Genomic DNA, 27,544 nt, shown 5'->3' with positions numbered 1-27,544 from the left:
ATGAATGGTTGGTTTCGGTGCAATCTTACTAGCAGCAATATCCTTGCCTGTGAAACCATTTTTGTGCTAAGCAATGGTGACGGCATATGTTTCTTTGCAGCTAACCATGGTTAACAGAGGAAAAACAAAGATTTCAAGCACCGCCCCCATTTTTAAAGCTTCCAGGCTGTTATTATATAACTCAATTAGGATGACAGGAGTCATCTCCAGCCTCTGTCCTCGCCAACACTCACACCTATGTTAACCAGAGAATCACTAACATGATGCCAGCTGGTCCTTTTGTGGCAGGGCTAAAATGCAGTCGAATTTTTGGGGGGGATTAAGTTTATTTTCATGATAAAGAGGGACTTTGCAATGAATCGCCATTCATTCTATCACTCTTCATAACATTCTGGAGTATATACAAATTGCCATCACAAAAACAGAGGCAACAGACTTTGTGAAAATGAATAATTGCGTCATTCTTTAAAACTTTTGCCCATGATTGTATACAGTATGTATGCTATGTATGTACCGTCGATGCTTGACTATTATGCATTTCTATGTGATTATCGATTTTGAGCGAAAAAGATTGATGTTTTCTGTGAAAAAAAACTGCCTATTTTCGAAGATGGAAAAAAAAAAAAAAACTGTGACCAAATCTGCATGGCCGTGAATGGTGAACCATGAGTTGCAGGGTGAGATATGCGGGGATGCACTGCACTGCTTGCCTCACATGCTTGTCAATAGGAAGAAAAATCCCTGAAGGCTTAACCGAGCGAAGGATGAGAAGTGTATTAAGGTTTGCATTATACATTCTAAAAAGCTGCAGCGTCATGGCTACACTCATGCATTTGTATATGTTTCTGTTTGGCAGCTCATTCCCAGCATGTTTCTCTCTAGACTCAGACTTCAGTTGACCTCAGAAAACCTGTTGACGACCTTTGAATTCACTGCGGTTCTTTCGGATGAGGCTTAGCCCAAGGTCGGATGGTAGGCGTGCTTCCAGGCTGCCAATGTGAGGAAATGTCATCTGTTCAATCAACTCGAAAACGTAATCATAAACGTAATTCCTTGTTCCGTATCTCTCCTTCGGCGCCTCTCGATGAGCTGGCAAAGAGTGGAGGGTGTCTAGTGAGGGCTTAGCCGGGATATGATGTCCCTGCCTTGGATCATCTGAGCATCTGATGACTTGGAGAATTATCACCCCAGACTCCCTTTTTTTCCCCCTCTTCTGTTCCTGAGCTGAGAATTCTGAGTCATTTTTTCTGTCTCGCCACTGCAACTTCCACATATCATTGGGACCTCGAATACTGAATGAAAAGCAAAACAAATATGTATTTTGTGAATCACAAACAAGATTTTAGATGCTTTTGGGTGGGGGCCCACTTCTCATTGACAAGCGTGATAGTAACTTTCATGTCAGTCTGCAAAAGTGTCCAATAAGACCAGAAAAAGTTTGGATTTGTTCCTAATCACCTCTATGAAAAAGTGTATCTAGAGTGGTCTCGTTAAATATATTGTAGCGTGTTGTGGGGTTACCCAGCATGCCTTGCGGTGTGAGGATGATGGTGTAATTTTGAGTGTATGCTCGTGCATAGGCATTTATTTTTACGTCCATGTGGCGTGTTTGGGTTAGGGACCTCCTGTTCCTTTGTGCAATGTCATTTTGTACTATTGTAGTATTTGCTGAGCTGATAGTGGCGAGCACCAAGTGTGTGTGCACTTCCTCCTGCAAGCCGAAGTTTGCCTCTTAGTTCCTGCGCAACTCAACCTCACCACAATAGCGATGAAGTCGCTAACTTAGCAACATTGATCCACGCTGCTACAGTTTCTTAGTTCGCGTAATGACAAGCTATAATCACATACAGTCCCATTATAATGTGTTCATGAGCAAGGGCGAACAGGTAGCGGCTGTTTTCATCAGTCACACTATTTTCACGCTGGCTTACACAGGCTGGATTTATTTGCGTTTTTAAAGGAGCTATTTTGATTAGCTCCCCACTCAAACACTCAAAGAAAACAAGACGCATGTACCAGAGTTAACTGTTATCGTTTATGCGTTCCCCTGTCTTCTTAACAATATGTAATAATGTACATGTAGTGTCACTTACGCTTAATTAAACGATTATGATATTCTATCACTTCTTTTGCTTTAACTAAACCAAAGCCGACAAACTTCAGAGTGTACAGCGTGGAATTACATTATTTTTGGAAAAAGGCTTTTATATGCTGTTTCTTGGCTGAGTAAGGTTTAGTTATTAGTAAACAAATATGCGTACTTCAGCAAATTGTTTGTACTTTTTGCCTAAATTAAGCATTTCAAGCAAAAAAATGGTAAAGTGAACTAAAATACAAATATAACCCATTAAGAAGACAATTCAAATTGTAAATGTAGTATTCTAAACAGGTCACTAGGTGTCAGTAATTGTTCGGTGAGATAAGCACCAGACTTGATCGCCAGAACGACAGGCTTTTATAGGCGGTTTGAATCATCTCACAAGAAGCATAATAATAATAATAACACAAAATCATAATAATAACACATGCTCCTGTGGTGGCCATAACCAACGACAAGGTGAAACTCAACTCTGAAACTCAGACGCCACTTTTTGTCCGCCACCCATTCTGAGCACTGGGACACATTTACTGCACTCACGAGCACAACTTTTATTGATGTCTGAAATCAGGGGTGTCAAACTCCATCACACAGGTGGCCAAATCTCAAACCCTACTTTAGGTTGTGGGCCGAACCGGCCATTAACCTCCACCCCACCCCCCAACTTGATATCTTTCCTATTATTTATGCTGAAATTGTCAACACATTGAAATAATTCAAAACCTTAAAACCTTCTTGTTTTTCGGCTAATCGGTGAATAAAGAACTCATATACATCATCAGTGCACACACACAGATGCTCGTTTGAAGTTGCAAACATGACGAGACATGACATGCCCCAATAATCCAGGCTGAAAAACTAGTTGTTAGTATGGTCAGATTTTGGGAAAATGTGTCGTTAGCACTGACGACTAAATAAGTAAGAAGCCTACACACCTTTTATCCCGGTTCCCCGCGTGCGCAGTGACTGGATTGGAACACACCAATATGTATGTATATGTGTGCCAAAATGCGCATGACATGAAATCTACTTTCCGACAGTCCGTGGATATGAAATAAACTCTTGTTTGGGCGTGGTTGTTTATTTCAATAAAATCATAGTTGGTCGACCGCCTCTTCATCATTCTCTCAGTGTTCGGGGAAAAGCTACAGTATTTTATATCAACACAAAAACATCACAATCCGTGAGATGTGTAACCCAGAAGAATTTGGAGCTGTGGAATGGGCAGATTCCGCATTTCCCAGCATGCTTTGCTGTAGTTAAAACGATCACTTTTGACTGTGTTATGTGTACTATTGTGTGTGTGTGTGTGCTAAGGTACTATTTTGTACAGACAGGGTGTAATAGTTAAAGTGTTGCTGTTTTTAGTCAGGTACAGTTAAATTATTTTGACTTTTGGCACCCTTATTAAGAATGGTTGTGAATTCCGTGCTATATACATTATTGTTTCCACTTTTACAACTATAATGCTAGAGGAGTAGTTTATACCAGAGGAATCGCTTCAGATCGCTGGAAGCATTTTGTTTGATACCTCAGTGCTTTTTTCCAAACTGTGAAATTGCAACGCAGGCAACGCAGGCCGGACTTGGCCCCCGAGCCTGAGTTTGACACGTTTGTCTTAAATGGCTTATTTTGCGTGATTATGTCTACTACATTGGGTAATACGAATGTAAAGGTGACTATATGGTTGTTATTTCATGAGGGCGCTAAGTATGTAGAAGATTGTAAACAGGTTTTCGATGCCATAACTACGAAAATATTCCATTTATGAAGAAGGAATCCTACTTCGAGGAAATTCACTTATCACGGTCAGGTCTGGAACCAATTCATCGTGATAAACGAGGCAATACTGTACTTAATTATAGTCCTGCCTGCAAAGCATCTAATGCTGCAAAGCATTACAACAATATGATACAGTCTGAACTTGCATAGCATACTTATTATAACAATGGTTTCAGTGACGTAATGGTTAATATTATCATAAACAACTGGAGGCATGCATTTCTAGTTTAATATTTCCATTATTTCCCATGAGCAATCGGGGGTCGGCATTCTTAGAATGGATTGTGTTCGATATTGGAGGTTCTACTCAAGGCATGTTCAGTGTTCTTGTCACATAACGTCTACATCAGGGGTCACCAACGTTTTTCCTTGTGAGAGCTGCTTTTCCAAAATGAAAATGGCCAAGAGCTACTCATTTTTGTAACATTTATTTTCAGAGCTTATTTTAAACCCAAACAAAGCGAATATGCTTGTTTTACCAGAACATTAACAAAATGCTGGTGTCCACAACTCACATTTTGTATTTCAGAATGCATTTCTTTCTACTGTTCTTTCATTATTAACTGAAAACCTGAATGAAAAACAGGCTTGCGGCCATCTCATGTGGTCGTGGGGGGCTACAGGGCACCAGGTTGGTGACCCCTGGTCTAGATAGAGCATGTCTCAAATACTCCTTATGCTTTTATGTTTACTATGAGAGTTATGGCAAGGAACTTTCAAAGACGTGAAACCAAAAAATGCTCTTTTGAAAGGGGGCACTTACCTCTCTCCCAAGAGGTTTGCACACATGCATAGAAATAACACACTAAAACACCATTTCAGACTCCTCAAAACCCGACAATTTAAACTCTTTTGAAAAGTTTCTGAACATGAAACAACACAGCAAATGTTTATTTGCCGTTTGCTCCCGCACTCCAGAGAGAAGAAAAGACGCCTTGTCACAGAAATTCAAAGTTAAGCTTGATGACACAACAAATGACACTTTGACACCGACTAAAAGGCCTCTTTGTGTGTGACATGTTGCTTCATCTCTTTGTGCCTTTATGGCTGACAATTACTGAAGTTTGCGTCAACAAAAACATTTTTGCACCCTACATAGTTGGGTGGTCTTTGATTACAAACAGACATAAATCTCAGCTGGATGCACGTTAAAGGAAATTGTGCTTTGTATGGACGACAGTATAGCTACAGTATACTGTGCTGTTATGCTGATTAAGGTGCTGCAAAGCAATCAACCACAAGCCGGCTTAGTGACAGGATGTTTAGAGGAGCCGTGAACTGCGAGAAGGCTCAATTACATCCCCCCCCAGCATGTACTGCATAAATTGTCTTTCAGAATGTTATATCCAAAACATAGATGCCTATTAAATGCGTATGGACGTCTTCAAAAAGGAAAGCTTATGGAAAAACTGCAGCGTAATACACTTGTTTTCTTATATGTAGGACTGCACTGTGGAGTATTAAAGCGGGACTTACATCCCGACGTACGTGTTATAACACGCATGGGCTCCGCAATTTTTGGGAAATTTGTTGGCCGTGGCCAGCACGTAGAGGAAGTAGGGTATCAGAGGGGTTGCAAGTGTGACGTACTCATGGAGCAAGTGAGTCGTGACGCTCACGTGCTTGCTCACTTCGATGGCAAGATGGGCGTACTGGCTTCCTACGGCACCTACGGCTATCGTGTTTGGCAAAGGGCGGGTAAGTGATTGGACAAAGGCCGTGTTTCTTTTTTAATTCAACGTATATGTTATAATAGTAACACAAAGTAACATGTAGCCATCGAATTGTGTAATACAATCAAACCACGTTTTTTGAACGCCTTGGTCTTTGTATTGCTCGGTTTTCGTAAACCCTCTCGGTCACCGTACAATATTGCACGTAACAAACTCGTCAGTTTTTGCCCTGTACTGTATCATTACGCGGAATCGAGTGCCCGAACCAAGCACTCTATGAATTGCTGACTCATTGCCCATGCATTTTTTTTTGTGCAATTGCTAAATAACCCGCCATGGGGTCAAAGAAAGTTGCAAGTGCCAGCAATTTCACAAAGACAGTGAGAAATTCAAGAAAGAACTCCCCATCTGCTCCACACCATCTTCAATATTTTATTCATGTTATATATTTATTAGGGACAATGGACATCAATGCATAATAATGCACATCTGCAACCAATACAGATGTAAAGATGCCAGATTATTGTCATTTGTCATTTATAATTATTTTGCATTGTTTTCTGCATGTAAAGCTATAATTAATCTCTACAAAATGTATTTTTGTTAAAATTTTGATTTAATTACAGTGATTTTTGTGACACAAAGGTCACTATCACTATTACGGTATATATACGTTATAATAGTTTCGTATTCGATCTTCAAGGTTCTACTTGACCATGAAAAACACTGTGTGGGACGTCTATGTTATAAAAGTAAAGAAAGCACCACATTTTTGTACTGCCTTATTATTTTCCTGTGCATCTTGGCAAAGAGCACATTTAAAATACTGGGTGTGAATTATTGTATTGTGAATTAATGTAGTGTAATTGATGTGAAACTGATGGGGTAGTCTTCCTACTCCTTTTGGACATGTGGAATTGTGAATTGTGACAAATGACGTATTATAATGTAACTTGTATGCATGTATGAAAGGAATTAAACCATAAACATAACCATAACCAACTTCAAGAAAAACAACATTATTACTCTTTCCCCATTCCAAAGCAGCTCTTGAAGCATAGGCTTTTTTTTTTTTTTTTTGGAAATGTCACATCCTGGCATATTCAAATGCCACCTCTTCCAGGGTGTCCTCATCGCGTGTAGCCTTGGCGGTGCTTTTCAAACACAGTTGATTTTGAAATCCATTTAGAGCCAAATCAAAAGTATAACATTGTGTGTACAGCAGGTTGGCGAATGATCTGACTTTTCATTCATGTCGCACGTCTGTGCATAAATGGTTATTGATGCTTTTTATTTCTTTTTGTGGCCTTACAAAGAGAAAATGTGAATTGGCATTTGTAGGGGAGATGTAAAGGGCTTTCTAATATGATGGAAGGGTGGGGTGAGATACAGCTGCAGATGCTGATAAGAAAGCATGAGGCCTCAAACATGCAACTCGGGTGCACTGACAGCTGTGGGGAGACAGCACCCTGCTACCTGTCCTCAATGTCACCCATCAGCGCCTATCTGATTTGAACTGCCTGTCCGCAGTCTCTCCGCTGCCGTCAAACAATCATACACTCATGCACACACAAACACACACACGCGCGCACACACTTAGTGGAGATAGGGACATAGTGGGGGAAAGTGTACAGTACCTTGCGTGTTGACTGGGTTGGTGGTGGGTGTGGGGATAGTAGTGGGAGCATCTAGATGAAAAGAGTAAAGAAAAAAATAAGGAACACATATAAGAAATAAGAAAGACAAGAGTAAAGAAGACAAAGATCACTGACGATGACAGGCTATTCAACTAACAGCAGGTGTGAGCTAATTTTTAAATGGACACTAATGTGCACAGGAGCTAACCAGCTACTGCTAATGTAGGCAGTTAACATGTACAGTGGACCCTGCAGTGGGACCACCCCCCGCCCCAAAAAATGTGATTCAGCATTCACCAACCTGCACATTTGCTGTTTTTTTTTGGTCCAAATTGTGTATTTTTTTTTTAACTCATTCACCCTAAATAATCCATCCATCCATTGTCTATGCCGCTTATCCTCACTAGGGTCACGGGTATGCTGGAGCCTATCCCAGCTGACTTTGGGCGAGAGGCGGGGTACACCCCTGGACGTCACCAGTCAACCGCAGGGTACATTTAGACAAACAATCATTCACACTCACATTGTTTGTTTTCCTCTACTTTTGCCTCCATATAGAATCCACTCTGTACATTGACTCAGCACCTACACACTTCATAGAACAATGGCGGCCAGAGTGAGACATCTTGTCAGTCACACAGTCGCTTTGTAATGTAATAATACAGGTACAATGTACAGCAATTAACCACCACATAGGCGAAAAGGCAGAATTTTTTTTTTTTTTTCACCGAAAACAGCCTTTTTTTTTTAAAGCAGAAAACACATCTCATTCACCATAAGTCAGTAAGAATTTATAAATATATACACTGAAAAAAAATTTGGAGTAACATTTACTTAAAAAAAGCTCAGTAACTTTTTCCACATAGACAATCTAAGTAAATATTACAATTGTCATTCTTATATAAAGTATACAACATTCTCAAGCAAGCTCTACTTGGTCTTAAAGAATGATATTAAAAAACATCTTAAGCAACATTTACTAGCATACTGCTTCACCTCAGAAAACTTCACTTAAAAATGTGCAGTTATTTTTACTTGGACCGTGCTTGCAAAGTATTTACATTTTTTCAGTTAACCCCTACTTGCTCATTAAAAACGTCCTACAGAAATGTCTTAATATAAGCCGTAATATCCAGTGTATCTTTCTTAAACTTTCAATCTAGTGGTGCAGCTAATTTATGACCTTGTCTAATCTCTTCACATCTCGTACACTTCAGAACTACGACTTACTCAATATAACAGTCCGACTCATGGTGTCATCTTACAAAGAACGCTAAAATCATCACACAGCAAATTAACACTCAAATCATAATAATAGTAGATAATAATAATAATAATGATAATAATCATAGGAATATATAGGCTACAAGACAAGTACCAAATATGGGTTTTAAATAACAAACAGCAGCTATTTTAACTTTTACCCACAATGCATCAGTCCCAGCAGAGCAGGCCATTGGCCAACGGCAGCCAGGATTGCCCAGCAGCCATGCCTGGCCGGCCACCAGAGGGAGCTCATGAGTGCCTCTGATGTTACCATATTAGATTTTACTTGGTATTCTCAAAATGTGCTGCTACTGATCCTACTAAGTAAATGTTACTAAAGTACCATTATTCAAATGTACATAACAAAAACTATATACAACATTTACTCCCTAATTCGAAGTAAACACATTAATATTACCAAGATTTTTTCAATAAATATGTTAATTACAGCTTTGTCACATGGTTTTCATGTATAACTAAAGTAGCATTTACTGTGACAGTGTTTTTCCAGTGTATGAGCAAAACACATTTTAAATGTTATATATTTGATTTCAATTCCAAAATAGCATTTTTGACATAAACAAATGTTATAAAATATTTAGTGTCACCTGGGTAACAGAACATTAGGTACATTCTGTCTCATTAAATCTAGTACAGGTTGCATACTTTTACAATGCTCAGTTTTTAACATTATGTTTGTTGTAAGAACATCACAGCGAGCGCAAAATGCAATGCAAAATGCAGCAAACACCTCCCAGTAAAATGCAGTAACACTGCTGTCAATATGTGATTCATGTTGACAGTAGTAGCTCTTTTATTGGATCCCTTTAGAGGTGGTATGCCTAATGAAGTGTCCATTTCAGAGCAATGCATCCAGCAGCCCAAAGAGCCATCTGTAGAGCCAGAATGCATGCAAGGCTAAAAATACAACACAAAAGGCACATTTCTTCCAGTATTGCATAGGATTATGCCAACATCACATCATGGTACGCTGTCGTATTACCGCCTGTCTATACATTTTCAAATTAACAATGCATAATAACGACTTGCTGTCGTGGGGAGATATCGCTATTTTCGACCATCTTGCCGGATAATTAAGTCAAAGCGAAAATTAAACCACTGTGGTGGTCCAATCTGCCGCACAGCAGAGAGCAGTCCTCCACCACATGCACCCTGCACTGATTAGGCCTGTTGCGATAGCAAACATCATCATCAGAAAGATGAACAGGAGGGCGATTCAGGTATGCGGTGAGGCTAAGGAGGGCTGTGAGGTGCCTCATCAAGAGGATATATGGCAGGGGAAAGATATTGCGACCCCTTGCTGCGGCAGAGTCGCAGCGGGGGAAATTGGCTGGCTGTATGTGTGTGTGTGTGTGTGCCGTTACTGTCTGCATTCCATCAAAAGGTAGCAGTGGGGGAGCAAACACTTCCAAACTAATGATAAAACATCAAGGATGGTGTAATGCTGCCGCCGGGGATGGAGTGCACGGCGAAGGAGGCGCTGATGGCGGTCAAGGGGGTGGTGGTGTCTGGAGAGATTCCCCTCTGACAGCATTTGAAGAGGAGGGTTGGCTCCATTTCACTCTCCGTGACCGAAGGGGGTCTGATAGCAGAAATGTCAGAGGGGGAAATTTGCCATTCAGGTGTTGAGGGTCTTCATAAAGGCTGGGATAGGATGTGGCACGTATAATATCACGGCAAACTAGAATTCTCCATGGGCAATTTCCCAGCCTGGATGACTCCAGCCTGTGCATTATTAAGGCTGAAATATGAGTGCATTGTGGGATGAGGCCATATTTCTAGCCAGCATTTGTATTGCTGAGAAATCAGATAAGATCAAATTTGACCATAAAGAGAAGCAGCGAAACAAAACTGAGGAAATTGTTTACCTGCTGAATGCTTGCTTAAACCATGCCAACACTGCTGATATTTCACTTTACTTCTCTTCTTGTGCTTCAGACTTTATATTGACAAGTAATGTGTAAGCTGGGCTTGTAAAATACAGCACATTACATTTTTTTAGAGAGCAAGACCTCTGCCAAGGGTTCCACATTTCCTAGCAAAATCGATGCGTGAATGCTGTTAGAACGGTTCTCATTCATTAGGAGGCAAAGTTTCCTCCAGATTTTCTTATTTTGTAAAGCAAAAAAATGCAACACAAGCACAACAAAGTAAAATAATTATTGATGGGGGTTTTTTGTATGCTTAACGTTTAAAAATTGTACCAGTGAGAGGCGGTGCAGTTCAGGGAGAACTTAAGCGATCCAATCCATTAATCCAAACCATCAATAATATACAAAAAAAAAAAAAACAATATACAGTAATAGTACATGGCATTACAGCATGTGGGATCAATGCCATTATTACAAAAGCAAGAAACCCAGTTAACCCTTTATCTCTAAACAACTCCTAACCTCTACACTAACCACATCATCTGGAGCAGTTCAAAATCAATATTTATCTAACATGACAAAACATCCAAATAAATAAAATACATCACATTCCCACTCACTCGTAAGCACTGGTCTTCAAGACTTCCAGCAGAAGTAGTGAACAAACCCTTTCCGAGGCTGACTGCATTGGCTAAAAAGTTACTGAATATATATACAGTATATGTATGTATACATATGTAATCAGCACTACTGAGTCTGAAAGTCCTCTGCAGAATACATTGACAAGGCAACACATACATGTAGAAGCTGAAATCTGATTGGACAAACAGGCTTTGCTGGCTCTGCCGGTGCACCCCTGAATTTTATACAATGAATTGTAAAGCGCTTTTCATCTTACTAAGTCTGATACAAATACAATACAATACAACAACACACAAATTATTATTATTATTAATCATTATAGCAACTCTTTTGGAAAAAATACACTGCTCACAAAAATTAGGGATACCAGGCTTTCAGGATGAAGCTAAAAGCCTTTACAGGTGAATTTATTTAACCTTCTTTAAAATTTTGAATGCACAAGTACAACTGTGCAACTTGTTTTCTAACACGGAGCTGAATGTCAAAGGTGACATTAAAAAAAAGTTTCAATGATTCAACGGTCAGTATGACAGCGCAGGAAGGTGGGGACTTGCACAGAAACACCTGTCACAGCGAAAGGAGTAACACATAATGACTGAATTTAAGGATTTACGGAATATTTTCAAATCCCACGTAATCCATCGTACCATTAGAACGTTTTCTGCAACCTAATTAAAAAAAAAATTACAACTTTATTTGTTGTTTTGATGGTTTCTCACAATATGACAACTTGAAAAAACATTTTTTCTTTAATATTTAAACTTTATCCTCTACAACATTTGCTCGTTAGCTTACAACTTTTTACTTTTAATAGTTTGACTTTACTAATGTACAATTACTGCTGACTTTTCAGTTATTGCTGTTGTTTTTATATTTTCTTGTTAAATTATACTTTTAGAATCTGCCACGTGGCAATAAAAAAACAGTCAAGGCCACAAATGACCCCCGGGCCGCACTTTGAACACCCCTGATCTACAGTATGTGTGTGTGCCAACAGACATTTGGCCTGTAGAGGATTTATTGGTCCAAAAAAGTCAATGGCGGGATTAACCGTGGCAATGAAGGCAGCATCTCCTGCTAACAGGCAGCATGGTTGTGAGTCCAAGCAGCAGGTCATCTTGAAAGGAGGAGGAAGAGGCCTTTTCGTCTTGCCCGCCTTCCTCACTCCAACCATCATATCACCAACAGCATGACAAACGTCTTTAGAATGACCACACACAAAATGAAACTTGATTTGATGTGGATTTACATTGGCAGGACACACACACACACACACACACACACACACACACACACACACACACACACACACACACACACACACACACCAGTCTGGGCAATGAGAGGTAATCGCTCCTTATTTAACAGGTGGGGGGCAGCAGGAGTGTAAAGTGTCTAGCCAGCACCTGGGATGCTGCCTCATCCTCCCATGTATTGTATTTTAAAAACTGAACTGAACTGGTAGAATGTATTTATTATGAATATTGTAGCTGAATATTTGTGGCTGGGTCAATGTAGCGCCAGGCGCTGATGTCCCTCAAATCTTGTATCTCTGCGACTCTTTGTGCCTACAAATACTTTATATCTGCAGGACTCTGACTGCAGCCAGTGGAGGACTGTGGTGGAATCGGTCCAGTATACCACTGCTTGGATCTTATGATCTCTTTGATCAGCACAGAAGCCAACTGCGCCCCAGTTAAGGCTCCACACAGCTCAAGTCGGGGTATGGAGAGCTGCTTCTTTGGTGCGACTCTGGATCTAGCCGCTAGGAATGCCACTTGGACTTGTCCTTCACCACAGTCGGACAGCAGGTACGCCACCGATCCATATGCAAGATGCACCGGTTCCACTGGCGTAATCAGATGAGGATAATCTGACCCCATCAGCAGCAGGGGCTGGGCATCCTTGATGATTGTCAGTGGAATGTCTCTCTGGTGGCGATATTTCTCCTGCAGAGCTTTGACTGGGTAGGTGTCACAGGCTAGATTTAGTTCTCTGGCAGTGAAGGCTTTGTTAATCTTGTATCATATGTGTGGTTGTGACGCAGAAGCTACTGAGAAGGATACAGTGGCTCTGTGGATGGTGCAGACTTGTCGGACTGTTCGGAGTTTGAGGTCTTCAGCCTTCCGATGAAGGCCCAAACAAACAGCAGCATCGTTGAGTATTGTGCGCTCTGATCCATCATGCAATATTGCGTAGGTCTCGAATACCTTGTTGCCACTCTGGAGAATGACTCGACTCAACTTGAGTGGCTGATCGATGTACAAAGTCTCTGACACAGAATTCACTAAACAAGTGCTTGATTCCGGTGCTTTGGGTTTACCAGGTACTGGGACATTTTGGCTTGCATTGACCTCATGTAAGACCTCCAGGTGCTTACTCTCACATTGTTTGCACCTAGCTTTAAGGTTGCACTTTGCTGCATGGTGTTCACATCCGCATCCCCAGCATCAGTTGTTTGCTTTAATCCACTGTGTCCTCTGCTCCACTGACAGGAGTTTAAAGTTGCTGTACTAGTGCTGCACGGTATCACAGAAGGGGCAGCATTTCTTTGGCTTATCTGGCATTGCCTCCCTCACTAGAACAGCTGGAGCTTCATTGGATCTCTCTTGTGAGTCCGTAGACTCACTGCCATGAAGAATAGCTGTCGCTATTGTGGCTTGGGGTCAGGAGGTCGATTCTTGTGTGAAACTTGCCTCCCTCTGGTTGAGGTATTGCTGTGTTGGTCTCCACCAACTTGAACTCGTACCTCATATTCGAGCCAGTCAGCCAGATTGACCAGTGTCGGAATGGGATTATGAATGGGGTTCACAAATCTGTGGAAGTTAGCTCTTAGGTCGTGTGGCAATTTAGCTAAGAGGCGAGACACATGTGACCCACATCTCAATTCCGTCCAACCTTGGCTTCCAAGTTGATGCGGCATCCCAACTAGTGCACGAAATTGAAGCGCAAATGACTTAAAGGCCTTAATGTCGCCCGTCCTGATCTTGGGCCCATCCAACAATGTGGAAATCTGCTTTAGCGCTAGCACCGGTTGACCATGCATCTCGGTGAGTGCCCTCATAGTGTCCATAAACGGGTATGGACTATTGCTGTAAGAGTCAGCAATTAGCAACGCTTCCTGACATTTGAGATGGTCCATGAGAATTTGGAACTTGAAGCGCTCTGGAGCATCACATGGAAGTAAATTGTCCAGGGCCAGTTTCAGTCTTGCAAATTTGCGAGGGTACTCTGACTTAAAGTCTGGGATTGTTGGCTTCGGTCCAAGGTAGGTGTCTAAGGCTGGTATTCCGCCATATGGAGTTTGACGGCTTGGTGAATGGTATGGTGGGTCAGGTGGGTATCTTTCCTCCCTTTGCCGATTGTCATGTCCATAAGCAGCGGTGTTATAATCATCAGGGTGGTTATAATCCACAGCGTATGCACTACCGTGCCTATAGTAGCGGCTTTCGTGACGAGCTCTTGGACTATTTTGTCGACGGGACGTGGCAGGATGACTATATTCATTACTGTAGTATGGATAAGTTGAATGGAGTGGAGGAGTATCATAAGGGTGATTGAAAGGAGCAATCGTGATAACGCTCATCGTCATTCGTAGGTGCAGCTGTAGGCCATGATTGTTGGCTATATCTGTGCTTGTGGTGAGCTTTACTCGGTGGTGGGCAGTCTTGGTCCTCGTGGTGACGCAGCTCTTGGCACTCTTTAATGTATCTCACCTCTAAATTGTCTTGGGAGCAAGACGAGTTGAAGCGAGGTGCTTGGTGACTAATCCTGCTTCCTGCAAGCACTGTCTGAGGTCCTCAACTAAGTCATGTCGGCTGCCTTGTGGAGGTGGAGAAGCTTCTCTGTTCACTGGTGGGGCAATTACTGGCTGACGTGGGCCTTGATGACCACTAGATGGTGCCGGCTTTCTGGTGAGTGCCGGTGTGGTGAATGTTTCCTCCATTTGGCGTCTGCACTGTGGCTGATTCCGTGAGAAGGCTGCTGGGACACTGTGGATCATGTCTGAAAGACGTTGGACATCTCTCCGCAGCTGGTAATTTTCGTCTCTCATGCTCTGAATTGATCTGATAATTTCTGGAGAAGACATTTGTCTGGCTAGCTCATTATCACCAGGGACGTGGCACCCCATAGGGTAACTGACCTCGTAGTCCTGAAGATATGATGGCAGTTGTCTTACTCTTCGTGGACGGTCCACATTTCTGGGCTCTCTCTCATGTGGCCTGAACATGCTGACTAAAGTGGTTGCTTAAGTCTGGCTTGAAGGACCAAAAATTGTAGTGAGGGGTTCAATTGGGTGTAATACTGGTCAGCAATCACTCTAGGGTGTCGGGTCAAGACAACAATTCTGTACAGGTGAGTGCAGTCCAAAGACGGGATTGTCCAAGCCAGATTTGTGTCTTCTTATATTTATTTTGTAGCCACGTGACACACCACAGGTAGGTGGGTGTGTATATGTGTTGAGCGTGTGTGTGTGTGTGTGTGTGTGTGGTTTTCTACAAGGGAACAAACATACAAAAAACAGTGCAAGTGAGCATAAACACTGATATGCCAATAAAGTGACCACAATGAAACCAATGCACAAGCAAAGGGCCTACAGCAATACTTATAAACCTACTTGTCATAGTCATGACACAATTACACAGCAACACAACATCCTAGCTGTTAGCAGTACACTATATCAGCACATTGAAAAGGCACGCTAACAATATAAGGTGACATATTTAGTCCAAACAAGCTGACAAGGCATTTAGTGACAATGCTAATGAGGCTAACTAGCCCAGCAGCCAGCAACCAGCTCGGCCGCTGGATGTAAAAGGCACACAACAATATTACAATATTACCACAGTACAACAGCGTAACTTAACATTAAACAAGTGAGAAATAAACAAGTTACTCACATTTATAGACGCACACTGTTGTTTACAAGGTCTGTGTGAAGACAACTACTCCCAAGGCTAAGCATCTGCCATGATACATTCAAGTACCCATCTAGCGTAGTAATTTTGAGCTACGTTTAGATACATGCTAACTTGAAAGAACAAAGAAAACGGGCACTACTAAAACAGCCTTTTGTACAAATACGCAATTATATTCATAGTATAACAGCCATTTTGGTTAAAGATAGGCTTAGGATGAACACACTCAAAAACATTAAAATACAATTATTAGAATTTTTTCCATTTATATAGAAAATAATGTCCGACACTCAAGAAGACAACGGAACAAGGTTATCATACAAGGACCAATCCATGTACACAAACACAGTAATTAACCGCTGTAGCGAGTGTGATTACTCTGGGACAACAAACCCCTCATACGGACTGCAACATGATTCGGGACGGCATTAAATCTTCCGGAAAAGAGGCGTGGGAGTTGCAGACATAATTATAACTGGTTATGAGCACCTTTTTACCAATCTCCTGTGTTTCATTAGAGCCAGCTGAAGTTTTAGTGCCTCCATCTTTCATGCACAAGAGATAGGCTGTTTAATAGAAATTGCTAAAATATGTGGAGAGGAAGTCGTCAGCAATTGAAGAGAAAACAAGGATGACACAGATTGTTTGGATTTTTTTTTTTTTTTTTGCACTACCAAGAACACCTGCTTCTCATGGCGTATCATTCACTTCCTTCAGCAGATGCCGGTATAACCTTCTTTGAATCATCCACTGAATTATACCGTAACTGTTTAACATTTGTTTATCAGTTGTCTATACATCATTTTACAAACTGGAACCTGAACTCCCCATAGAAATCGCATATGATGGTGGCAAGAAGCCATTGAAATGTCATACAAAGATATACACTGCATGTCAGACGGGCATTGTGAACCGCAGGGCTGTCCTGTTGAAAAAGCCAGTCATTACCACACAGGCGAGGGTCTTCAATCATGAGGGATGCCCCCTGCAACATGTCCACATAGCCAGCTGCTGTTTGACCCCCCTGAGCAACCTGAAGCTCCATTGTTCCATTGACGGAAAAAGCACCACAGATCATGATGGTGTCCCCTCCACTGTGCCATGTGGAAAACATCTCAGGTGGGACTACTTGTCATTATGCCAGTAATGTTGGAAGCCATCAGGACCGTCAAGGTTACATTTTTGACATCTGATACTTATTGTGTTGTCCTTGGCGCTAGTAACAACCTTCATTTTCGCAGAGGATGGTCCCGTGTCTTGACAGACAGCCAGTGGCATCCTCCGGTGCAGGGCCAGTGACTTTTGTGTTCCATAACCCTCTTTAAAGAAGTTTCAAATGATTGTCCTACTTCATCCAACCTCAGCAGTAATGGCGCACTGCGAGAGGCCTTGCTAATGCAGCTCAATAATCCTGTGTTCAAAGAGAGAAGGCTTTTTTGCTTTTGCCACCAAGAGATCATGACAGTGTGAATACCTGACAGAAAATGACATTGAATCCACATTTTTACCAAGACTTTGACTTTTAAAGGTTGTGGTCTTAAACTTTTGATCAGCTGATTAACAGCCTATTTCAATTTAATGCTTAAATAAATTGCTAACTCAAGTTTTTTGTTTGTCTCACTCCCATTTCTTCTTTTTGTATTTTGAAGCTCTACTTAGAACCTCCTTAAGATCCAACAGTGAAAAATGTTAATTGTTGCAATTTTTCAACTGGTCTTAAAATTTTGATCAGGAGCGTTTATTGAATAGAAGAATACTTGAGCCTGACTCCTTTTGGCCGTGTGTGTGTGCGCGGGCGTGTGTGTGTGTGTGTAGCTTGAGACATGCTTTAAGCCCACCAAGGTTGTTCTTTCTGCAGTTTCAAGGTTTTGCAAACTTCGGCTTAATGTAGGTCCTTCACACACTTATTTCATTCATCAAGATCCATTCACAATAATTATGTAATAACACCATTTTTAGGTAGAAAACCTTGACACAGCAGGGTCATGTATTAAATCATGAAAAACAACATTTCTACATGACGGATATCGCATGGGAATAAAAAGCCAAGGACTTGGAAAAATACTGACACTGGATTATTTGTCTATGTGAGGCATAGACAAGGAGAATTGCAGTGCTATCAGCTGACACGTGTTGATAAAACTGGGCCTCATGTGTATGTGTATGTGTATGTACTTTATTTATCCCACAGCGGGGAAATTTACTTGTTACAGCAGCAAGCAAGCAAGATACGCAAGTAAGTATGTTTGCAAGTTCATGTTTGCAAGTGTTTAATCCAAGCCATTGCTATTGTAGTGGTTCACGTAGCTGAATGTTTCCTGGCATTTGACAACATTTCCGTGTGAGTGCATCCTAAATATTTGTCTCTTAATTTGAAAAGGCAAAATAATACATAGTACAAGTGAAATCGTTTGTAGTCCCAACTATACATGTCTTCTTAGACAGTTTGTGAATGGTTACTTTTCTTTCATTTACAGACGCTAACGAATTCTTCTCAAAATCTTCCACTAAAAACCTGTCAAAAAAGCACAACTGGCGTGATGGCCCGGACGTTAAAAACCTTTTCATTTATGTGCACAAATGCACATTTTCTACAGCTGTCATCATAATTTGCTCCCAGGACAGATAAACAAACCGTAACATGGCTGCTTCTTGACAATGGCTGTCAAGTCGACTTAAACAAGACGGGCTGAGTACAAATCAGAACAATATTGTTGTCTTTCATAAAAGCTACAACAGGCCTGTTTTCTACAACTCTGAAGGCCACACAGCCCCTTACGCCTCACATCCCACTGTCTGAGCACAGTTTGAATAGGAGCCTTGGAGCCTAAATCGAACAATTTCCATCAATATGAAAAAAAAAACAAGACACAATTCCACAAGCCGTCACGGTTTGGATCACTTAACTATGAGAGGCTGCCACTGTTATGTTTATTCAACACAACTTGTAAGGAAAAGAAGGTTTTAGCAACAAAGTAAGTTTTTAGAGAAAACAAAAAACAACTTCTGTAAACTATGCATACTGTAGGAACTCTGATGTATGATCTTGTATGGGCATTTATCATTATATATAAGACACGCTCTCCGAACCTGCAGAGCTTTTTACAGTCTTCTGTATATTTTGAAATTGTTAGTTTTAGATGAAATGGATATTCCATGGTTGTAATTGAGGTAGAGTAATGATAAAAAGAATCCTGGATAACATTTGGTCTTTTCTTGATTGATGATTTAATCTTGGATATTGGAAAAAAAAATAAAAGGACACAAAATATTGTGATATTTACTGTAATTGCATCCTGTAAAATGATTTGCAGTGGAAGCCATTATTGATGTGCTGTTTGCAAAACACACCATTTTTGCTACCCAGAAAATATTGACGAAGTACAGGAACTTTGGAAATTCAACTAAAATTGTTACTGGGGGTGTCAAGAGCCACCCTAACTCACGAGATGAGACAATACGCAAGATTGCGTCCACAAGAACGAGACAAGACGAGACGATATTTTTACATTAATTTTACACTTTCACACTTTTTTTCATGGTTTGGCTGGTCTTGCGACTTGTACTCCGGAATGAATTATATATGTTTTTGTGCCAGTATCTGGTACTCCTATCACTCCTGTACCACTGAAAATTTACAATGTAAACATCAAGTTTTAAAGACACCTGAGGGGCTATCCACACAAACGTTTTCATGTCAAAACGGCAAAGTATTATATCGTTTTAGCATCTCATCCACACGGGAACGGCATTCTGCGTAAACGGAAACGGTATTTTTTTTAATGATGATGACGACGCCGACCCACCGCCGCCTCGTCGCTGTCACGTGACCAGAAGTGAGCTTTGACGACAGGCCAACATAATATCTGAATATTTTGACAGACAGGACTCATCTCAGTCGACATCCTCCTGATATTTTGTTGTCTTATACTCCATAATGACTGGCAGAAGTAATTCCACTTCTTGGAAGTGAAAGATGACGGACTTATGCACAGCCGTTCTTTTTTCTTCTATGGTTTTTGGAGTGTCACGTTGTTCCGTCTGCGCGTCTGTTCACTGTTCATAAAGACAACTGTGAAAGACGGAACACAAATGCCCCCAAAAAGAAAATTTACAAGATGCAAGTAGAAAAATATGCAGCTGAAAATTGAGCATCAGAAAGAAAGTTTGGAGTGAATGGGAAACTTGTGAGGGACTGGCGAAAAACGGAGGATACTCTAACTGCAATGCAGAAAACAAAAAAAGCTAATTGCGGGGAAAAAGCTACATGGCCACAGCTAGAGGAACAACTTCACAAATGGGTGCTTGAACAACGTGCTGCCGTCTCCACGCCCAGGCAGGTGCCAAGGTGATGAATATGGATTACTTTGCGGGTTGTTGAGGCTATAGTAATCTGAACAAGTGTTAATATGTCACGTTAACATACAGTACCACCTATTCACGCTACGTCAACAGACGCCCATTTAGCCTGTTGTACTCCATTTTATTGTTATTACTATAACTTGCCTTTCAAGATGAAAAGTCTGCTCTCGGTCTCAGACTTTCAAAAAAAAAAATTTACTTTAAAAATTTAAAATAAGACTTTAAAAATAAATGTTCCCCCAAAAATGCAACTTATAGTCCAGTGCGACTTAGATACAGTATGCCTTTTCCTCTTCATTGTGCATTTTTGGCTGGTGTGACTTATACTACGAAACGATTTATAGTCCAGAAAATACGGTACAATGGAAAAATATGACTGGACAAACTTACAGTAAAAAAAACGATGCAGGTGCATTTTGAAGTTTTTATTGTCCAACAAATTGATGCTCAAAGATATTATTGTCAACCTTTTTTGACACCAAATAAACTACTGGTATGATAATATACAATAATGTTTTTCTCTTGTCTACTTGTCTTTGTCTATTTACATCAGGGCTGTCCAACACTCCTTTAATTCTGTAGTTATAATTAAAAAAAATAAATAAAAAACATACATAGACTGTATTTAAAGACAAATCTTTGTGTTTTTATTATTTATTAGTATTAACAGCTTAGCTTTCTCTAGTTGCATTATGCCTTTTTGCTCTGTTTTTCCACCTTTGCTGGGATTTTGTTTATTTCTGCAACAAACCATGTTCCATAGATGGCCCCTGCACCACACTTTGGACACATGTGCCATGAAGGTGAGGGGAGTGTGCCAAAGCTCTGCCTTCTTGGATCTGTTGGCCAAGGGCTGGGTTACATTGTGGAGGGTTTTTCACAGCTTTCAGACGTGCATTAAAAGGTCTAACAGAGGTGGAGCTCGGCGGAGACTTCACCTCTGTTGATGGCTTGTATTTACTGAATAAATGCATGACGCGAGAACCACTTAAATGCACATTACTTGCTAAATATAGCGACCATTCTGATAAATTGTCAACACGGATCTCTTCTATGTATGAGGTGTGTTATGAAGCAGATGATCGCCGGTGCTTGAAAGTTGGCACGCACCCAAATGCAATGAAAACCGCTTAGTGATTAAGGATGCAAACAAGTCCGAACATCTACGTGGGTTGATCTGACAAATCTTAAGTAAAATTGATGACTTACGACAGCTTCTGCTTGGACATCAACAAGTAGCAAACAGCTGTTTAACTCTGATAGAAAAAAAACAGCCACATGTCACTCATTGACGCTGACAACACCGAGATATGATGGATTGCACGGTGTGCATAAAGCACTTAATGTGTGCTTCCAATTATGCCTTGAACACTGCCACTTCCATATTACTTACTGTATTATCATTCATAGTAGCGATGCCATAGTTCAGTCTGATAGGCTTCTGGATGCCCTGTTCTCGCGATACAGCTTTTCTTCAAAGGAGAAATCTTGTCCCGTTTTAATCTCGACACTCCTAATTGTTACCTTTCGTGTCCACCGCCGTCACGTGCATTAATTAGCATGTGTTTTGCTTCTAACGCACACCAGCTCCCAAGCAAGAAGCTAGGCTATATTTATGGGGCCAAATTACACTGCGACGTGAATGACGCGCAATTATGTGAATGTTAAGTTAATTATGTGTTAACTAGGGGTGTCGCATGATTAAAACGTGTCGATATTTCTCGTTTAGAGAAAAGCTGTCTCGTGGGAAGAGGGCAACCAAAGGTTTATCAGTCTGTAAACTATGGCATTGCTACTGTGAATGATAACACACGTAATATGGAAGTGGCAGTGTGCGAGGCAGGATTGGAATTGCACATTTAAGTGCTTTACGCACACTTTAAACCTTGCAGTCCTATCTGCGCTCGGCATTCACAGCATCACCTTGCTTGTGACGTGTAGCAGATTTTTCTGTTGGAATTCAACAGCTGCCGCGGTGTTAATGTCCAAGCAGAAGCCGTAGTCATTTTACATTTGATCAAACTTAAGATTAGTCATATTAAAACACGATCGCTGCATATGACTTCTATCAAAACGTAAATAAATAAATTTCTTCCTGGTACTGCACTCTAAGCATTGTGGGAACTGTAGTTCTTTTAGCGTAAACGTAAAACGAAGCTACTGCATGTGTCTTTACATGACTCCACATTAACATAAATGATTATTCGTAGCAGCAGCTACAACTGCCGTCATTATTTTAACTTTTATCATGTTTAGTTTTTGTTTGAATTTGTGGAAAAAAGTTCCATCGATTAAATGCCCTGAGAAAACAATGGCCTGATATCTCTCCCCTAAAGACTGTGTCATTCATTCAGTTTATTGCCACCAGGTCGGTGAAGGAACAACAACGACAACAACGACCATGTTGTGACTACCCCGAGGGGGCACACCCACCGGTGTCATAAATAGGGAAACTCCTTGCTCAAAATTCAGAACTTCTTTTATCTTAAAGACAGTCAGCAGACAGCCTATATAGACAGTCAAATACAGTCCTTTTACCAGGGGTGTCCAAAGTGCGTCCCGGGGGCCATTTTTGGCCCACGGTTGTTTTTTATTGGCCTGTGGCACATTCTAAAAATACAATTTAACAAGATGTTGTAATCCAACAAAAAAAGTGTAACTTTCTGAAAATAACGTAATATAATAAGGAAAAATAATGTAATTTTAGTAGCATTAAGTTGAAAAATGAATAGTCTGAATATTATGAGATGCCATGAAGTCCTAATTACAAGAAGAAAATTTCCATATGAAAGTTGAAAGAGTTGAAAAAAAAAGACAGAAATGGAAAAAAAAACAGCTGGAATTTTACAAGAATAAAGTCAAATTAAAGAGAAAAAAGTCATGTTATAACGAGAGAAAAAAAAGTTGTAATTTTACAAGAATAAACTTGTAATGTTATGAGGGAAAATAATGTCCTTTTAGAAGCACAGAGTTGGAATATTAATGAAGAAATATATTATTTTTTAAACGTCATAATATGTTGAGAAACGAACAAAACAAAATAAAGTTGTTATTTTAGGAAAATTAGTTTGGAGCAGAAGTTATATAATATTATGTGAATAAAGTAAAAATATTATGGGAATAAAGTTGCACTATTGTGAAAAGAAAATTTATTACGATTATTTAAGAAGAATGTTGGAATATTTGGAAAATAAAAAAAAAAAAACCCTGCAAACATGTGAAAAATGAGCAAAGACAGAAGTTCATACTAATAATATGCTTTTTCATCTATATCACAAAGCTGAGATACAGTTCTGTCTTGAAATATATATAACTTCTTAGCATATCTACATCCTCCTCTACAAAATATTAAGTAGCCATTGCAACCTTTCATTTTTCACTATGTGGCCCTCGCTGAAAAACGTTTGGACACCCCTGCTGTAGACCTTTCCTGTGATGGTAAACAGTCCTGGAGTGTGTTGAGGTAGTGCACTACTCACCGTACACGTAGAGGATGTAGTCATCATAGGCCTCGCCCACAGCATTGGAGGCCACGCAGCGATACGTGCCGTTGAAGGACTTATTGAGGTTCTCGATGTAAAGGTCCGAGCCTGTGACCACAGCGTGAGGCGGCACGTCCTCGTCCACCCTCAGCCAATTGATCTGATGAGGACTGCAAATATGCACACACATGACTCACACACCTGCACAAGAGTCTGAAATAAAGGTCAAGACTCAGCCTCTGTGTAAGAAGGGGCCTGTTTAATGATTACACAGCATGCAAACAACTGCTACTGTTTAAATGGTACAATTAGACATGAAGGTTAAAGCAGAAAATAGAACATTTCAATGTGTACTCACTGTGGTTTTCCTTCTGCAATACATGTCAGATCAAGATTGTCTCCCTCTCGAGTTAATCCTTCAGGATACGTCACCACAATCTTCACTTCTGGTTTATCTGAAATAAAGGAGAGCAGATATTGACAGCACTCTTGTGGCATAAACTCTCAACCACACTCGCCTTTTTCTGCCTGTTCTCGCTGCAGTCAAAACTAAAATAAAAATGATGATTGCACTCTGTAAACTTGGAGAGAGACTCTGGAAAAAATAGCCAGGAGTAAAGCGTAGTGGAGGATAAAAAAGGATTATCCAATGTGCACATTTGACATCTACTCAGCCTATAGTAGCTTTACAGCAAAATGATTTCTCTCCCCTTATCAATGTCTGCCAAAGATGACCAAAATGTCAAGCAGTTCCAATCAAGCTTTCTGTTTTTCATTGAAAGGTCAGACAAAAAAAAAAGCCCAAAATGAATATTCCACGCTGTCTTCAAAGGGGTGACTTAACCTTTCTTCGTGCCATATAGCAGCCTAAATGAGCTACTCAGTCAAGGATCTATTGGTCACTGTCAATCAGTCACCTCAATCCTGAGACTAAGGGCAGCGTCACCTGTTGGCTGTTGGGAAGCATTTATATAAATGGTCTCGTCTGTGAGTGAAATAATGCAGCAAGTAATTGGCCGATTGTGCACGTTTTTCAGAAAGGCCACTGATTGTCTGGTATAGATTCACAATTCATGTGTGAGTAGAGAAATGGTACGTATTTTATTGTTAATACAGAGTTGATGCTCTTGTCCATTTTGGAGTCCAGGGCCACAACACTGCAGACTTGCATTGATGACCATTTTTTTCTTTGGCCTTCAGTGCAGGTATGATTGAGGCCCATGAACTCTGCCTAGCAACAAGTGGATTCTTCAGGAAACAGCAACTTTCAGTTGGGGTACTTTTTCATTTATATGCCTCAAATTTTAAGAAATTACAGACCCCTCAGGTCAAAGACGATCCACCAGTGTTAATTCTAAGAGCAGTTTTACGTTAGTTTTAGAGCCTGTTTTCTGGTGGAAACGGAACAAAGTATTTGATCGTTTCAGCCTTCCTTCTACACGACAATGGCATTCTGGGTGCCCTGAAACTGCATATTTTTTTAAAACAGAAAAATCTGATAACGACATCTTGTCGTTGCTGTGTGGACAAGCACAAAGCTACTTTCTGAAAATGATTACATCACCGCCCCTTCGCTGTCACATGACCAGTTGTGATCGGTTGTGTACTGCTGCGGAAAAAGCCAACATGATATCTGAGTATTGCGACTGGCATTACTCTCAGTTGACATTCTCCTGATATTTGTTTTTGTTTCATACTCCAAAGTGACTCGCTGAAGTAATTCCACTTCGTCGTAAGTCTAGACAAGCCGGCCATGCGGAAGACAACAAACCTTGTGCGCATGCGCTCTTTGCTGTGACCATGCAAACATGCAATACTTACAGTATTTTGCCGTATTTTCATCATTTTAAACATAACTGGAACTCCTTTCCTGGGCTCAGTAATTACACATCCAGTGCTATTTCTGTCAACATTAGCAGCGTGTCAAGCGATTGTCTGTTTGCTGCTACTAATCATGGCAGACTTGGTGAGAGCCGCCGTCAACGACTACTTTTGGACAAATGAGGATCCAGAACCTTATCTTTTTGAGCTTGACTATACAGAGGATAAGCTACAGGTTTTACAAGCTGAGCCTGCAAGCAGAGAAAGTGAAACTTCGTAGCAGATGGGCGGCAAGCCATTACACCAGCATGACTTGGTGGTGTTTATGTGGAGCTTCCCAAGCCATGCTGACAGAAATGGAGTGTGGCATACAGTGTTACCATCAATGGAAAGGCTTTGTGTGTATGGCGAGGAGGACATTGCTCCAAGAGATTGCATCGCAACGGACGAAGAATTGTTAGGGCTAACAAACCCTGAAGCGATATAAACTTTTTTCAACCTACCCAAAATAAACTGGAAAAGATGTGCCAGACCGGCTGGACCACATGAACAACTGTCTATCGAGTAAGACACCATGATATTGATTGTGATACATGGAGTACATAGTACGTGATATCACAACATAGTCCATCTAGCCGTGTATAAACAAAACTAATATTAATACTTTACAGATAATGTGGTTGGCTATTCATAGTTCGTATGCTTGTTCGTGTTTCCTAGTCAGTACAGATTGGTGTCCTATCGCATTGTTTTGAATGCATCACTAGTTATGGATCAGTTATGGAAATAGAACATTGCTAGTGTTTGTTGGAGGGTTTTTCTCTCTTTAGAACGTGCAGAAAAGACACAAGTGGTCATGTTTCACATAAGGATTGGGGATGATGGCCAAGATTCCCGTGGAGATCTGACTATTTACTTTGTGGACACAATTTTTTTCAACCCACCGCAGTTAATTGTTTTTTTTACAACTGTGGTCATCTAAATGGATTTAGTTTTAGTACAATTTTAGTCGACTACATTTCACAACATTTTAGCAGTGGTATGCCGTCAAGGCCATTTCTACAGCCAGAAGCGGTGACCTATATTTACAACTTAAATTGTAAGGCTTTCAGAATCAGTAGTGCTGGCCACGTCACTAAAGTCACAGTAACATATCAAAATAATAACGGATTATGGCGCAAACTGTCCCTTCACTTCGCCCGCAGATGCTGCTTCAAGTTGGGTGCCTGAACCACCTCTTCTAGCCCCTCCCAATGCGGAGGAGCAGCGGCTCTACTCAGAGTTTCTCCCAGATGACAGTGCTTCTCACATTATAACTAAGGAAGAGTCCAGCAAACCTTACGGAGGAAACTCGCTTGTACCCCTGATCTTGTCTTTTGGTCACTACCCCAAAGCTCATGAATAGGTGAGCGTAGGAACGTAGATCGACGGGTACATTTTAATCATTAAAACAACAAATATGTCACCATGTCATTGTAGTTTAGGGGGCGTCACTCACACAGCACTTCTAAGCTCCTTTGTGCCAGCAGGTCATTTGCAGCGGGATGGTCAATGATGCAGTCCACCAGAACGCCGTCATCCTCCTTATTGACAGAGAATCGTACCCGGCTGGTGACAGTAAACATCCTGTCATACGTCTCTTCCACCGTTGTTTCTCCTGGGGGAAAAAACCCAAAAGCAACACAAGAAGGATTGGAGAGGTTAACGGCTAAAAAGAGCTGAAACACTCATTTTAAATCCTGTCGCAGCATAAACCGCATAATGAGCCAGTTTATCATTACGAGCACATTACCTGTCATAACGGTGTGCTCTCAAAAAGGCATTTACATTTAATTTATGATTCCTGAGCGCTACCCATCGAGGTGAGGATTTAGACGAGCCCGGGGCTTGTGATTCTTAAAGGGGCAGCAAGGAGCATGTGGGTCATATAAGCCTGATAATGACTGCTCTTACAGCTTTAGTGTGGAGCG

At 40.8% G+C, this 27,544-nt stretch overlaps 1 protein-coding gene across 3 annotated transcripts in view; it reads right to left on the bottom strand.

Moving 5' to 3' along the window:
* cadm1b (cell adhesion molecule 1b) overlaps positions 1-27,544 on the bottom strand; it is a 244,582-nt gene that overhangs the window by 24,243 nt on the left and 192,795 nt on the right. For 2 of the 3 annotated variants that reach the window (XM_054793186.1, XM_054793187.1), the window contains 4 exons: positions 27,073-27,231; positions 24,112-24,208; positions 23,751-23,923; positions 7,191-7,241 (listed from right to left, as the gene is read on the bottom strand). In XM_054793186.1, the coding sequence (XP_054649161.1) occupies positions 7,191-7,241; positions 23,751-23,923; positions 24,112-24,208; positions 27,073-27,231 (480 nt within the window). The remainder of the gene's footprint in view (positions 1-7,190; positions 7,242-23,750; positions 23,924-24,111; positions 24,209-27,072; positions 27,232-27,544) is intronic. The other variant, XM_054793188.1, reaches the window with a different exon arrangement.

This window comes from Dunckerocampus dactyliophorus, chromosome 12 (assembly GCF_027744805.1).
Source record: "Dunckerocampus dactyliophorus isolate RoL2022-P2 chromosome 12, RoL_Ddac_1.1, whole genome shotgun sequence".
Lineage (NCBI taxonomy): Eukaryota > Metazoa > Chordata > Actinopteri > Syngnathiformes > Syngnathidae > Dunckerocampus > Dunckerocampus dactyliophorus.
Note: the sequence above shows the minus strand (reverse complement) of the source record. Positions and strands in the feature narration are given on the sequence as shown.